The 14,977-nt window shown below is 39.7% G+C and overlaps 2 protein-coding genes across 2 annotated transcripts in view; one reads left to right on the top strand and one right to left on the bottom strand.

The window, feature by feature from the left end:
- Positions 1-1,601, top strand: part of CFAP100 (cilia and flagella associated protein 100) — a 23,993-nt gene extending 22,392 nt beyond the window's left edge. The window contains exon 15 of the mRNA XM_019504923.1: positions 439-1,601. Coding sequence (XP_019360468.1) covers positions 439-552 — 114 coding nt within the window. The 3' untranslated portion in view covers positions 553-1,601. The remainder of the gene's footprint in view (positions 1-438) is intronic.
- Positions 1,190-14,977, bottom strand: part of ZXDC (ZXD family zinc finger C) — a gene marked incomplete at its 5' end in the record, with an annotated part of 18,593 nt that continues 4,805 nt past the window's right edge. Inside the window, 7 exons of the mRNA XM_019504599.1 lie at positions 1,190-3,398; positions 4,282-4,383; positions 6,061-6,233; positions 9,870-9,954; positions 10,693-11,378; positions 12,205-12,375; positions 14,308-14,438. Of these exons, the coding sequence (XP_019360144.1) occupies positions 3,312-3,398; positions 4,282-4,383; positions 6,061-6,233; positions 9,870-9,954; positions 10,693-11,378; positions 12,205-12,375; positions 14,308-14,438 (1,435 nt within the window). The remainder of the gene's footprint in view (positions 3,399-4,281; positions 4,384-6,060; positions 6,234-9,869; positions 9,955-10,692; positions 11,379-12,204; positions 12,376-14,307; positions 14,439-14,977) is intronic.

Below are 14,977 nucleotides of genomic sequence, written 5' to 3'. Positions count from 1 at the left end.
GAGAATAAAGCAGATGCTTTGGATCCAATTATTCTTCAATTAGTGAAGAATAACCACTGAAGTGCTCTACATGCTTCACCAGCACTTCCTTTCACCATTTAAAGCAGGAAGGGATAGATAAGGTTTTAGTTGGACTATTTTTAATGCAAATGCTAAAAATCCTGAAGTGCAGGAACTTGGTACAAGCCCAGAAAAACAGACAAGGACAACAAACCAGTACAGCCCTGAGCCAGCCTAAGAGCAGATTTCATTAGCAAAAATTGACACTAAGGCAATAGAGGGACCAATGGAAGTTTTTATTCAGAAACCAGGGGGTGCTGTCCGTTCTTAAAGGGAAACCTTAAATTGTTGCAGCAGAACATGTCTTTAAACAATCTGTACTTGTGCCCGAAGTATTTGCTTTAATAAGCACTGACATGCTTTTTTGTTTCTTTGCAGACTGGCCGAAGACTGGTGTTTCGTTCTGAGCCTCCCCCCATCAAAGAAAAGGAAGATGAGAATCAAGGGCTAATAGATCAAGAGAAGGAAGAGGCTCTCTACTACTTCACTTAATTTCTCAAATAAGATTAGGACAAGTAGATGAGAACCAGTTGTGCCAAACAGAATGTTTTTTAGTTGTATTTCAGGGCAATCTCACGATAAAACTTGTGCTTTTCAAATTACATGGAAACTTTGCAATAAAAGATTCTTCATTTTTGCTAACCCCATCGCCCCAGATGAGTACTGTTTTCATTGAAGCCAAACAATGTTGCTTTAAGTAACTGTTTACCAAGGAAAATAAAACTAAAGCAACTCCTATTTTGCATCTGGGCCTTCTGTCAGCAAAAAGATTTTTCATAAAAGTTACTCAAGCCAGTAGCAAGATCCTGGAAACTTGGGAAATAAGATTTATTATAGTCGGATGACATCTTAGTTATGGCAAGACAAAGCTAGACTCCAGCCAGATGTTTGTTACAAACCTCATGCCTATGAGAAAGTATAAAAACAAAGGCAATACCCCCTCCCAGGAGGGGAAGTTTTTGGGCTGCATGAGGAATTCCACCCCATTAGTACTGAGCCTTCAATAGTCCAGAGGGGACAAAGAACAAGCACTGCAGAGGGAGAAAGCTATCATGTATTTTTTTTTGTGTGAAAGCCTATCTGCAAGAGATGTAGTTGCTTATTATCAAGAACAAGCCCAATGACAAACTGACCATAAAAAAAGCTTTATTAATCCTTTTTTTGCACCAGCAGCTCTTCAGGTGTCCATTGCCAGCAACGGACTTCAAGCCGACTGATCCAATTCTCGGCCCCAAGCAGTTAGCAATTTACATTCACTTACAAAGCCAAGTGAGGTACATTTTCAGAAGTAGAAACAGAGTCAGTTATAAGTCCCATAAAAAGATGGAGTGGTTCCTTGGCCATTTTCTTAACTTAAGAAGAACTCGTATGGTCCACGAGAATGGAAGGATCAACAGGTGTTAAGAGAGTTCAAGCAACTCAGCTTCCGGGGACAACGTGGAAACTGTTCTAAAGCAAGACCCAGTAACCCCTTCAATGGTGCCGTGTTCCTGCAGCTGACTCATCATTCCCTTTGCCTCTCAAGACTGGACTCCATGATGCAAAAAAATACAACAGTCAATGGGTGGGTCAAGATTTCCACAACAGCTCACTGCCCTGGAAACCCCACCTGAGGGAAGTAAGAAGTCCCCCTGGGCATGAGCTGTGAATTCGAGAGAAATAGAAATAGGTAGAGCCAGTGGTCAAATAGTTAAGCTCAAGATAGAAAAATAAAACTGGTTCAACCAGAGGATAAAATACTGCCTAAAAATCAGAGTCTGAAGTGAGAGTAACCTGTATACTGCTTTCAAGTTTCAGAAACAAAACAAGTATTCATCTGGACACATACATAGTTCAAAAGGCACAGGAAGTAAAAGCATTTCTGAATGACCTTGAGTGAATTCAACAACTGTATAACTGTAAAATAAATAAATATGTGCAAGATTAGAAAGATCACTTTTTCTGCATGACATATCTTACTCTGTAAAAAATATACACATGTGCACGCACGCACCTCATTGAAGAATAAAAAAAAAAAAACACATACACACACCCCTTTAGCAAACTCCTATACATAATTTTATAGGCATTCAGTACATCACCATTAGAAACATTTAAGTTACTACCTTAAAACTGCACCAAAGATTTTTTGTTTTTCCAAATGAAACTCTATACAACTCTATGCTTATTTGGGTTTAGGAAATTCAGTTAAGTACAGTACAGACAACCATTTTTCTAGTAACTGTAATTTTTCAAATGAGGCAATTCTTCCCTCCATCTTAAAAAAAAGTCTACCTGGCAAGTGCATGATCAGTAAGCCAGCTGGAAGCTCGGTGTTCACTAGATATTCTGGATTTCATTGAAGATCAAGTAGTAACACAAAAATACAGTGAAAAAGATAGTGGACAGTTTATCAGTAAGTTGGCAACAGTTTTTGTATTGGACATAATCACAGTGCTTGGAAACAAGCATAACTAACGTCTGTCAGACACTGCTGGAACTTTAGCTTATTTGTTTATTTGTTATAGTGACTGCAGGTTTATTGCAAAGCTTTCCTTTTTGGGTTTTGCTGGAAGAATTCAGCAAAATATTATTTTGGGTGTAAAAGGAGTAAGGAGATGGGGAACTCAACATGAGCTAAGTTAACATTCATCCTATATTTTTCTAAACAAGTGTTTTTAAAACATGTAATTTCCAGGATATTTGGACACTATACTTCTTAGATTTATTTGCTTTGTAAAATACTTTTATTCCAGTTTGTTGTCAACACAAGAAACAAGAGTCCTGGGAGGTTTTTTTGGGGGACGGGGGGAAGGAAACCAACTTCAGGACTAACTCTGAATACTTCCTGTTCACCCTATTTCCAGTTAGAGAGAGCTTTCCCCAATAGAGAAAGAGGTCAAAACTGGTCATAGGCAAGATTTTAAACTTACATGTGTTCATTAGCTGTGCAATGCCTGCTTTCCCAGGAAAGCAATGGATATCACCACAGTTAGAACAGTTATGGCACTTCTCCTCTATAACATTATTAAAAAAAAAATCTGCCCCCAGTGTCTTTCTGATCTCAAGACAGAAAAGATATCTTACACAGGCACATCAAGTAGGATTTACTGAATTTTTCCCCATCTTTCAATTCTAACCAAACTGCAAAAAGGATGTTATCAATCAGGTATTCCTATTTTCCATATCTTCTCTGAAAACCTCTAACAACCTATTTTCACTTTGTTAAGACATGATTGCACCATTTGTTTTAAAATGAATATTCCCAACAGTCATTCCAGGTCCTGTAAATTAATTGTGCTTCCAGTGAACTGAGAATTATCAGAACCTGCATCATCTTCTGTTGAGTTGTGTGGCTCCTGTGAAAGAAGATAAATACTGTCAGAGAACCGAGACAAGAATTTTCACCACAAAAGAAATGGTGAAAGCTACATAATGTTTTTGTATGTTTTTATATTCAAACAATATCGGATTGACCAAAAAGGCAAATGAAATAATTCAGAGTGGGACCGCTTTTGGGACTCACCCTGAAGTGATTGCTGTTACAATGCTGGGAGGGAGAGGGGTGTTGATAACTGTGGTTTTTCCCCTAGTAGAGGGAGCATGCATGTTTGATTTCACTTCCATGGGGCAGCATAGTGGACCAGAAAAAAAAAAAACGCAGCAGCACCTGGAAAAACAACTGCCAATGGCATCCCAAAGTGTTGGCCTAATACACAAGGCAATCTTAGCCACAGTTCCAGCAGCTATGTCCTCTTGTTGCAACCCAGCTAGGGGCTACTGATTTAAGCGTTGGTGTGAAAGTAGTAAGCGCTTTTAGAGTGCTGACAGAGGTGGAAGAAAGACACAAAACACAACAAAACGTGCTTTACCAGAAGCAGTGAGTTGTTAGTTTAATCCAGCTCTGCAGTGTCTGTATAAATCAGCACTTCAGCAGGTATTTTTGGCACTTTTTGACTGAATCAGCTATTGGATAAAAGGGCCATAAAAGTCCTACAGAAATGCCCGACCTATACAGATGTTGGGCAAGCTGGGTCCAACTAACACAATGCCTCTTCTGGGCATGTGCTGGGCTTGGCATGGGGGTGCATAGAGGTTAAAGCACCATTCTGGGGAGGAGGGTTGTGCCAGTAAGCAGCCTTATTGTTAAGCAGCCTTATTGTGCCAGACTGAAGAGATGGTTGTAAACTCTTTTCTTTCCAAGAAAGACAGAAAAGGAACCAATGTTCCACACTGTTATACCTGCAGTATATGAACAGGCAAGTCTACTGTAAGCTGAGAATGTGATGTGGAGGACTGAGAGCTGAGCTGGAAGGGCAAGTCCCCTTCTCCTGGGGAATCATCCTGTAAAGGGAAAAAAGGACAAAGCAAGTATGAAACTTTGAACAGCCTCACAAAGCAAATCACAAAGCAAACTTCACTGCTGTCACTTTAGCCCCTTTAAAAACCAAGTTCAGGAAAGGCAAGTGCCTCATTGGCTAAACATTATGCATCTAAAGATACCCAAGATTTCAAAACTGAAAAGGTCTAAGAATGACTCAAAAAAAAAAAAGGTGAACCACTCACCTCATATTCAGTAACAGGTTGGAAACTGAAGGCTTTTACATACCCTTTCCAAAAAGACTATATTTACTATTACATTTACACATGTTCACTCCCAATACCAGTTTGCTGCAGACGCAGCGGTCACCTGCCTGTGGCCCTCCTCCCCACTCCATGAGAGAGGGAGGAAAAGACGACAAAAAAAAAAAAGGAAGAGTTTTCCACATGGCCTGCTCCATGCCTCGTTAGGAAGCATTCTTCCATAACTATGTTTATAAAGTTTTTAATATCAATCTTAAGCAACAGTTATAGCATGCTGTTATAGCCATGAGATTCCTGCCTCAATGCAGGGAAGACCGTTCTCCCTTATCTAAACAGTGGCTTAATATTTTGTTTTCTCCTTACCCATTATGCAGCCGCCACCCTACTTAGCACCACATAACTCAAGACTTGCTCCTGAAGATGGAATAATTTGATTACAGGCAGTTCTTTTACTGAAGTTCAGTAGATACAGTGAAGAGAGCAGTGTTCCCCTTCCCCAACTTGTTCTTACTTCAAGTGCTTCCCAAAGACCTGTTCTCTTGGGGCTGCTCTTGCCCCTAAGCACTATTTCTCCAGGGCCTCTCCTCCAGTGCAGCTACTCCTGCAATTTCTCAATACTGCCTTTGGCCTAAAGTCTCCCTGTGCTACACTGCTTTATGCTGCCTGCTGCTCCCTGTCCTTCAAGTCTGGGCTTCCCCAATCACCCATCTCTCTCTCTTTCAGACTCCCCAGCAACTTATCTGCATCACTCACTGCGACTGCTCAGCATAGCTTTCTAGAAGTAACATTTACAGATTCTACTTTGTACTGAAGCAGGTATTCCTAAGAAACTAAGCAGAGGTGGATTTAAGTGCATGCTCATTGGGTGCGTCTACATGAGACGCTTACTGCACATTAGCCTAATAATACTGCACAGTAGCATGGTGGTTAAAAACTATGCTAATAGCCTACTGCACAGTGTTATTAGGCTAATGCACAGCTAGAGTCACAAAATAACTCTAGTTATTACGCATTTAGTTAGTACCTTCTTAAGCAAGCACAGAACTAAGTGCACAGTATCTAAGGTGCATTAACCAACATACAGACGTGCCCACATAGGAGGAATCCCCAAATAAGTGCTTATACAGGGGATCCTACACAAGCTTAAACTGGCTCTATTCAGTTCAGTTCCTTCTACAACTATTTCTAAAGAGGCCTGTTATTACTGACTAGATGTTAAGGAATGCCCACTCTCTTTTCAGGAGCATAAAAACATTCCTTTTAGGCAACAACCCTGAATTACATCAATGCATTTTTATGGAATGTCAAGATGTATAGTGACTAATCAAATGTTAGCAGACATTATCAGATGTTAAAACACAATTAAAATCTCCTAATCAAGTCCCAGTATATATAGAGCTAGGTAGGTTATGTTATGTTTTATTCACGTGTTCTTACCTGAAGTAACTGAATTTGCACGTACTGTGCTCCAGTGGCTGGGTCCCTCATTGTTAAGCCTCCATTTGGCAAAACAACATTGCCTCCCATTCGACTGCCATGACTGGAAGACGAGAAGTTGGTAGGACTAACTTTGCCACTTTTACTTTTCCTCTGGCTAGAGTTTGCTGCCCCTGAAAGAAAAGTTATAATGTTTAATATTGATATTGGGTAGTCTAGTTCATTTGGACGGTCTCTCACTGGGACTTCTCCACTTCTGGTTATTTGGGCTGTGACATTACTGAATGCTAATACGTCTACAGTACTTCACTTTGCATGTTCCTAGTACACAAATTGCTAAGTATTAGAACACAACTACTACAGCAAGATGATAGTCAATTAGCTTATGAATTTTGACTGCTGGAGTGAGCAAGCACCATTCTCACCCTGAGAAAAAGCAACTCTCTTTAACAGGAACTCCATCTGGCTTCTCTGAACTTGGCATTAAAAGTAGTCACCATGCTAATAATGTCAAAGCAACAGCATTTTCTGGAGTTAGAAGATGAACTGGGAACTGGAAATAAAATTTGGGCTTCCCAACTCTGCAATCAATTGCCTGAGTGACTGTGGTCAAATCATATACATAAGTTTCTTAATCTAGAATATACAAACCATAAAGCTTCTCCTCTGGAAAACACTTTAAAACTGTTGGATGGAAGTATAAAGTCCTCATTTACTCACGATACGGGCAGTCACTAATAACTAGAGCTGGCTCAGAAGCAGGGTTTCTAGTTTGCAGGGGAATTTAGTGTGGTTTTCATCCAAATCAGATCAAAAACAAGTGTTGAGGTGTCTGCAGAACAAGCAGCTTGTGGAACCCTGCAGTTGCTCAGTAAAATTGAATCACTTTCCAGCTTCGCTACTACTGCATTTTCTCACATACCACACACCTCCAAGTAAAACACGCACCTTACTTTTAGAAGGCAGAATGTAGAAAAAAAGATTTTTCCAGAGTCATGGCCGACTGTGTGACAGAGTAAGTCCTCCTGCAAACAGAGGGTCCAGAAAGTGTGGATCCCAGGAGACAGTCTGGGTGAGGCAGCAGGAACTTCCTGGTGTGGCAGGTCAGTAAGAAGGCTAGGCCCCAGACCCTTGCAAGGGCAGTAGTAAGACTGTTACTTCTTTACTGTAAATAGTTCTTTATAAGTTCCTGTAAATAATAAAGTGTTGTTTCCACACCACAAGGCTCATCAAGACTGCATGCAGCAGTTCACTCACCCTCAGCCAGTTCAGTGGCTCTTCAGCCAAAAGCTACTGCTTCACCAGCAGCTCTGAGAGGGTTAACACTGGACTCTACCTCTGCTGTCTGGAGCCCCAGGGAGAAATGGCAGCCATCTTGGTGGCCACGAGTCAGAGTTTGCTCACTCTATTCCATGCTGATTCTATTCCAGCAAAGAAGAAAAACTCCCCTGCTTAAGATATGCACCCCAATTTTGGAGGGCTGGTTTAGTGGGTGAAAGGTGCATGTGATATACAGATAAATATGGTAACAGCAGCAGCAGCAAAACTGACAAGAAATGTCAATTTCACCAACTAGCTACAAGAGGCATCCAGTGTCCCCAGCTGGGGCCAAACCAGCTAAAGAGATACTTGTTCCAAGGCTAGGGACCCTGCAGCTTCCAGAGCTCTTCATCCTGAAAGCATGCCCTTTCAGGAATCCACACAGGGTTCAAAACCAGACCTTGGATTTGGCAGAAGTTCAATCCAACTCAAGAAGTTTCAAAATAAATATTATGGGCTCAATGAACAAGTCGATTTTCAATTAAGTTTTATTTTGTTGGAAAATATGACCAGTTACATAGACATGAGCCCAAGAACTCTCCAGGAGACCCCAATGAATGAGTCTGACAAGTTTCAAATGTATCATAGATAACATGAACAGCAAGAGCTTCTTGGCCTGCAAGACATTTAAATCCTTTTCTCTGAAGTCAGGGAAGATTTTTCATACTGGCTATCTACATTCACAAGATCAGGAAAGTTTTCAGGAACTGCTCTGTCTTTAGAACTAGGTTCAGGGATACCATGCATAACATTTCACCACAAATACACTTTACTTCATAATTTCCAGAGAACTGAGGCTATACAGAATTATTGCACTTTCCCACAAAGCTATTAAACATTTCCAAAATGCTGCAGCTTAATTTTATTCAGTTTCAATTTGCCCACAGCTCATCACCACATACTGCTCAGTTTTCTATAGCCTAACAATGCCAATATTTTGGCCCCAAAACACTTCCCTCACACCGTTTACATTCCAAATAAAGTACTTGTTGGGATTTAAGTATCTATCTGTCTGCTCAACTGAAACTAGAAGCCGTTGCACACTTAGTCAAGAGAACCAGAAAATAATTATTATTGAAACCAATGCTGAAAAACTGTAATGTTCATACTGGTTAAAAATATGAACCAGAAAACAATTAAAAATACAAAGCATTTAAGTCGGACTTATTTTTTTCGATTAAGCACTTAATCTTTTTAAATATTGTTTTAAACTTCAGATGTTAGAAGAGGGAATTTAAAAAAAAGACTTTGAACTTTCAGGTGTTCATCTATTGTGTTAAAGTATCTTTAGATGCAAGATTTGAAGGGGTACAAAGAGTAGTATTTTACTGTGTACGTATGGAACAGAAGAAAAAAGGAATGCATTAATTTGCGTAGCACTAACACAAGTATGTGGCAGGCTAGATAAGGTATTTAATTTGAGAAGTGAACTGATACTCATCTAGCTCTTTCATATGACAGGTGCAAATTCAATGCAAGCCTCCTTTCAAATCTTGGATATCATCATGCACGCATCTTGTATAATTCTGCATAATTACAGATTGATTCATAACAGACACAGAAAGACAGTTCTTGATTTACATGACATCATCTTTTAAAAAAAGGTAAGTAAAGCAGATACATGCATAGCTCTATAAAATAAGAGACAGGAGAGCATTTAATTTGAAAGTTATCTTTTACTTACCTCAAGACAATTGTCACCTTGATTTTCAGAGATGGCAGGCACCAAGAAACAGTAAGGAAGAACAAAAATGTACAGTATGATGTTCCTCTCCCATTGAGGGTAGTTGCAACTCAAATAGCTGTCTTGTTATTTTTCTGTGCAACTCTAGTGAGCCATGGAACACATTTCATCTGACAAAGCAATAGTGCATATTCATATCAGACAGCTATGAGTTCAACTTCAGGTTAAAGGGAGGAGGATATTAAACAGGACACACATAAAATGTGGCCCAAAGCTTGTGTTTTGTTTTTAAAAAGCTACACAACCTTGAAGTTTAACAGAAGGGCTGCAAGTGTCGAAAAATTCAACAAATAAATTCCCGTGCACTGCCTAGAAACTAATACTGCAGCCATGTGCCAAAGCCTAGAGGCAAGATAAACAATGAGGACAAACTAATCTATACTGAATAAAATGAAATGCAAAAAGCAGACAGAAAGCACAACAGAAGATCATCAGATTTTAATCTCTTTTGGTCTTAATGCACAAAAGGTCATATTTGGAGGAAAAAAACCTGAAGGTGAGCAATGTGGGAATTTAAGTATAACTTTAATCTGTCAGTGTCTCTGTAGCATAATTGGAAATCTATAGCATAATTTATTCTTAAAATCATACCAATGAATTTGAGACTCCCCAAGGACCATCTTCAATAGCAGCTCTCCCCACCCCACCAAACACATGCCTTTAGTACTGATGAAAATCTGAGAAATCTATTCCCATGTCACTGTGAGAAAATGCGCATTACTAAGCCAGGAAGACAGCTCCTCACCTGTGCTGCTGCCATTCCCTTTCTGTTTTCTTTTCTTGGCTAACTGGATAGCTCTGTAGTCTGTTCTTGCAGATCCACCACTCTCCTAGAAAAACAAGGGAAAAGACATTTGATCTTTTATGCACTGAAACAATAAATTATGAAATCAAACCAACAAATTATTAGTTGAAGTGTCTTGAACATTATCTAAACACTGGTTGGTAGGGATTTCAATATGAATAAACTTTTAAAACAAATCATTAGCGCTCCAATAGATCTCCATATACCTAGCTTTTGCACATTAGATGCCATCTCCATATTTATCAGCATTATAATTTTTAATAGCCACACTGTAATAAACGGAATACTTCAGACATTTTTTTTGACAACAGACTCGTATCTAATTGTAGCATTGTACAGTGGATGGAAAAACAACATTTAAAACAGTTATGGGAATGAGAACCAAAGCTAGGTGCTCTAGTTGCTTTCTAGGCCCAAACTTTTTATGGCATGGTCTTGTGCATTATTTTCAAGTAATTCACCTGCTTAAATTTTCTTAGATATACTTCATCCAAAGGGGTTATATGTTTTTTTTAAATACAATCTTTAGTTGGAATAGGGTTCCCCCTCTGCCCCAGAAAAAAAAACAGAATTTTTAAAAGAATTATCACTATATGTACACACACACACACACACACACACACACACCACACACACACAAAATGTGTCACAGCGTAGATCAGTGTGAGAAGTCTGCCTTTAAGTTGTAAGCAGCAACGGAGTATGCTCAAAGTTAAGGCACTTCCCTCATCTGGGGATAACTGAATATAAAATCACCGCATACCAAAAAAGAACTGCCAGTCACTGTGCTAAGGTCCATTTCTTTCTGAGCACTGTAGCTTCCCGGGGGGTTGGAGAATACAAACTGTGTCACGACTTTACTGCCTTCCTGTTGACCAACAACATCTGAATTGGGAAGCAAATTTCGTTCAACCTTTATTGGAGTGAGTAACTCAGGGACATTGCTTCCACCCAGGCTGCTGGAGGGGGTCAAAGTGGCAGTGTCTATTGTTAGATTATTGCTGGATGTCAAACCATGCATATCTTGACTGGAATTCCTCACTGATAAAGATGCTAGCGAACCCAAGGCTTCTGCATTTACAGTCTGTACATCATCCAGATTTAAAGTGCTTTGCTGCAGAACTGTAGTAGGGGTTCCCAGCAAGAGAGAACTGTCCAGACTTTGTGGAATATCATTACCAGCCACCAGTATCAAAGGGTCAACAGTCTGATTTAGAGAACTGCTACTGACAGGAAGATTTCCTCCAAGTGTGGAACCCACTGAAGCAACATCAATAGTAACTATCCCAGAGTTCACGAGTGCCATGTCTGTTGAAATTCCAGAATTGTTGCCAGACACGTTGGAGAAGAGAGACACGAGGTCTATGTTGCTGAGGTCACTTTGTCCTGGACTGGTCAGTTCACTGCTAGGTGTGAGAGAACAGGTTGCTTCAAGCTGGGTTAAAAGATCTGAAAGGAAACACGGTTTCAACACATTTAATTGCAGAAAAAGACAAATAACAAAGAACATAATATTGCACCCCTTGAGCTACATCTCCCAGTGAGCAAAAAGTTAAGAACAGGAATATACAAAAGCCCCAAGAGAAACAAAATAACCCATATCGGTACCTTTTGGAAAAAAGGTAAAAAAAACAACCACCCCAAAACTTGCAGGCAAGTAGAGTAAGTTTCACCTTTACATTAACTGTGACATTTCTTATTTAGAAGAGTGTCCAAAATACTGAGCTGAACCACTGGAATTCACTATGAAATGGTCCTATTCAGTTCGTTACCTAAATATAGGATGATTATTTATGTTTGCTGTCCTACTAAAAAACAAGACTACTTTATAGCTACAAAGAATAATCCAATATTGACACTGTCAGACAGCACAGGAATATAAGCATCTCAAGTTCAGTTTCTATTCTCTAACCATCCTCCAGAAATAGTCCATATTGAAAATTCAGATTGAAAGAAAAGAAATATTGCTTTAGATCCTCATTAAGTTCTTCAAAAGGTCGTGTCAAAGCATCCTCATCGTGGCCTACTTAGTTCACAAATTTTAAATCTCTAAATCGCATAAACCAAACTCTAGTCAGCCTGACACAGCTTCCGCTAAGTTTATTACATTATGCATGTAAACCACACGGGGAAAAAAATCTAACCCCAGATAATTTTGCCACTGGTTTTCAATGGGGCCAGGATCTACCTTCAAGATTTTCTTTATAAAAATATATTGATAGTTTAGACTTTCTTCTGTATAGCAGCCATAAAGATTCTGTAACAAATGTTTTACCTGGACTGAAATTGTGCTGTTTGACCATGTGCGTCTTCATGCTATGCTTGGATGTGAACAATTTATTACAACTGGACACAGGGCAACGGGTCTTCAAAGAATCCACATCCTGCAGATGTTTCTTAGAATGAATATACAAGCTACTGCGTGCAGAAAACTTTGCACAACAACCTGCAACAAGATGCACAAGATCTTGGAGTATTTCCCCCACTTTTATTGTAAATCAGCAATTAAAAGCATTCCCTAGATAAAAAAAAAGAATCATGCAAATAAGATGTTCTACTTAGCTCTAGCTTTTGGGCATGCATGCTGCATGTTAATAAGGGAATACAAAGAAAGTAGCACAGGTTCTCACAGAGGCAAATACTATACCAAAGAAACCGAGTGAAACATCTGAAAGCATGATGCTCAAAAGACAGAAGCAAAGCTGACCCTCCTACTTGCCTATTAACTCAGTAGGAAATAAAACCCTCCCCCATAAAGGCTTATTAAATTGAACTGAAGCATCTAAAATAGCCACTGATGAATGCATAAAGGAGGAAGAAATATTTGTGACAGACCTAGGGAAGACACTTTATTTTTTGCAGTGAACCACAGTTATACATATTCTTCATTATCACCTACTTAACTTCCTAATTTGTGTTTATATTCTAAGACATTAAATCAAACAAACAAACCAGCCACCTCACTAGACACTTTGTCCCAGTGATTTCCTGCAACAGCAAAATTCAACAAATACAATATTTAACTTTTAGAAGTTTAAATACCTGGCCATTCAGACAGGGGTGTCTAAGATGGCCAGATATGATGGAAGTGCCACTTCACACTCTTGTCTAAGACACTAACATGGTTTTACCACATTAGTTGTTCAGCCTGAGCAGCCATTAACTTGAATGTGCTTTTAAGTTCAGAGACCGTTTATTGAAGGAAGGAATCAAAAGTGAACCCCCAAACCCACACTACTGATTTTTCCATAGGACCAAAACCAGGATAGTTCTTTAGGTAACTTATTCTGACCTCAAAAAAGAGATAAGGATTGGAGGAGAGTATAAGGAAGGGCAGACAAGGAGTCAGTGTGGGAACAAGAGACCTTGGACAAAGGGGCAAATGGGAGCTCAAAAAGGAGTCTAGGGGAGGAAACTAGAAATACTAGTAAGGGAATGGGGTTGAGAAAAGAAAAAGCTCAGACAAGAAGCTACGGTGGGGAAATATCAAGTAGAAGAGTCTGTGCCTACTGGAGCACTTTCACCTTGGTACCTAGAATGGAACAAAATGCCAAAGTCAGAAAACATCTCATGCCCATCTCCGGATCTGCAGATCACCTACTAATGCTACCAGTCTGTTAACTCAAGTGACAAGTCTGTACCACAGATCTGAAATTTACAGCTCTGCCAATGAATCCTTACGGGTCTTAAAAAATTTATAACAGAACTTATTTTTAAAAATTGCCGAAGTGTTAGTGCACAGGATGAATCCGCTCCAAAGATGAATTAGTGTTGAGCAATAAAGGCAGTTTTTCTCTGTAGGACTCACTCTTCTAACCATATAGGTAATAAATATAGTCTGCTTATAACTTAAGCAGCAGCAGTACCATAACTAAACATCTTTAACTGATGTCCTAATTCTGCCTTTTTGCATCCACATATCAATATATTCCCACAAAGGCAGCCTGTTCATAGAGAAAATCTAGTCAAGAAGTGCATCAGAACAGCAAAACATGGCTTTCAGACCAACGATGGTGTTTACTACTTTCCAAGCTTGGAACAAATCAAATTAAAATTAGTTATGAAAGATATGTTCCATAACATCTAAATTCAGTTACAAATGTGGATGCAACGTAACTCTCTCATGATTTCAAGTGACAGAATAATACAACATGTGTTTTCCCCCTCCCTAACTTGGCACAAAACTCATTCAATCACATGTTTTAAACAACCTACAAAAGGCAAACCAAAAACAGACAGACAGACAAAAAACACACCCCAGTTGTTAACTGTCCAGAGCTTCAATCTTGCAACAAGACTGACTTGGGCAAAGCTTACCGCCTATTACATGAGCTAGCAACCAGTTAGCAGCACACAAAATCATGAACATGAACAATACCTTCCACTGGGCATTCAAATGGTTTTGTACCAAGGTGAGTAATACTGTGGCCTTTCAAGTGTTCTGCTCTTGTGAAGGATTTCCCACAACCTTCTACAGGACATGTAAACCTCCTGTCATCTTCATGCTTCCTACAAAGAAAACACTGTCATTCCCAAAAATCAAGCCCATTACATGCTCATCTCTGACATCACTTACAACCAGAAAAACAGACCTTATGATGACAGACTGAGAGCTATGGAGCTCTTTAGCCTGGAAAAGTACAGGCTCAGGGGTAATCTGATGGCCACCTATAAGGTTATCAGAGGTGACTACCAGTATCTTGGGGAACATTTGTTCACCAGAGCACCCCAAGAGATGACGAGGTCAAACAGTTATAAACTACTGCAAGACCGTTTCAGGCTGGACATAAGGAAAAATGTCTTTACTGTCAGAGCCCCCAAGGTCTGGAATAGCCTGCCAACAGAAGTGGTTCAATCACCTCCATTGAACGTCTTCAAGAGAAATTTGGATGCATATCTGGCTGGGATCCTATGACCCCAGCTGACTTCCTGCCCCTAGGGCAGGGGGCTAGACTCAATCTTCCGAGATCCCTTCCAGCCCTAATCTCTATGAAATCTATGAAGTTTCAGTTTCACAGTTTCTAGGGTTGGAAGGGACCTGAGCAGAT

This window comes from Gavialis gangeticus, unplaced genomic scaffold (genome assembly GCF_001723915.1).
Source record: "Gavialis gangeticus isolate Ggan-Ray unplaced genomic scaffold, GavGan_comp1, whole genome shotgun sequence".
Taxonomy (NCBI): Eukaryota; Metazoa; Chordata; order Crocodylia; family Gavialidae; genus Gavialis; species Gavialis gangeticus.
The sequence above is the reverse complement of the archived record's forward strand: the minus strand, read 5'-3'. Positions and strand labels throughout refer to the sequence as shown.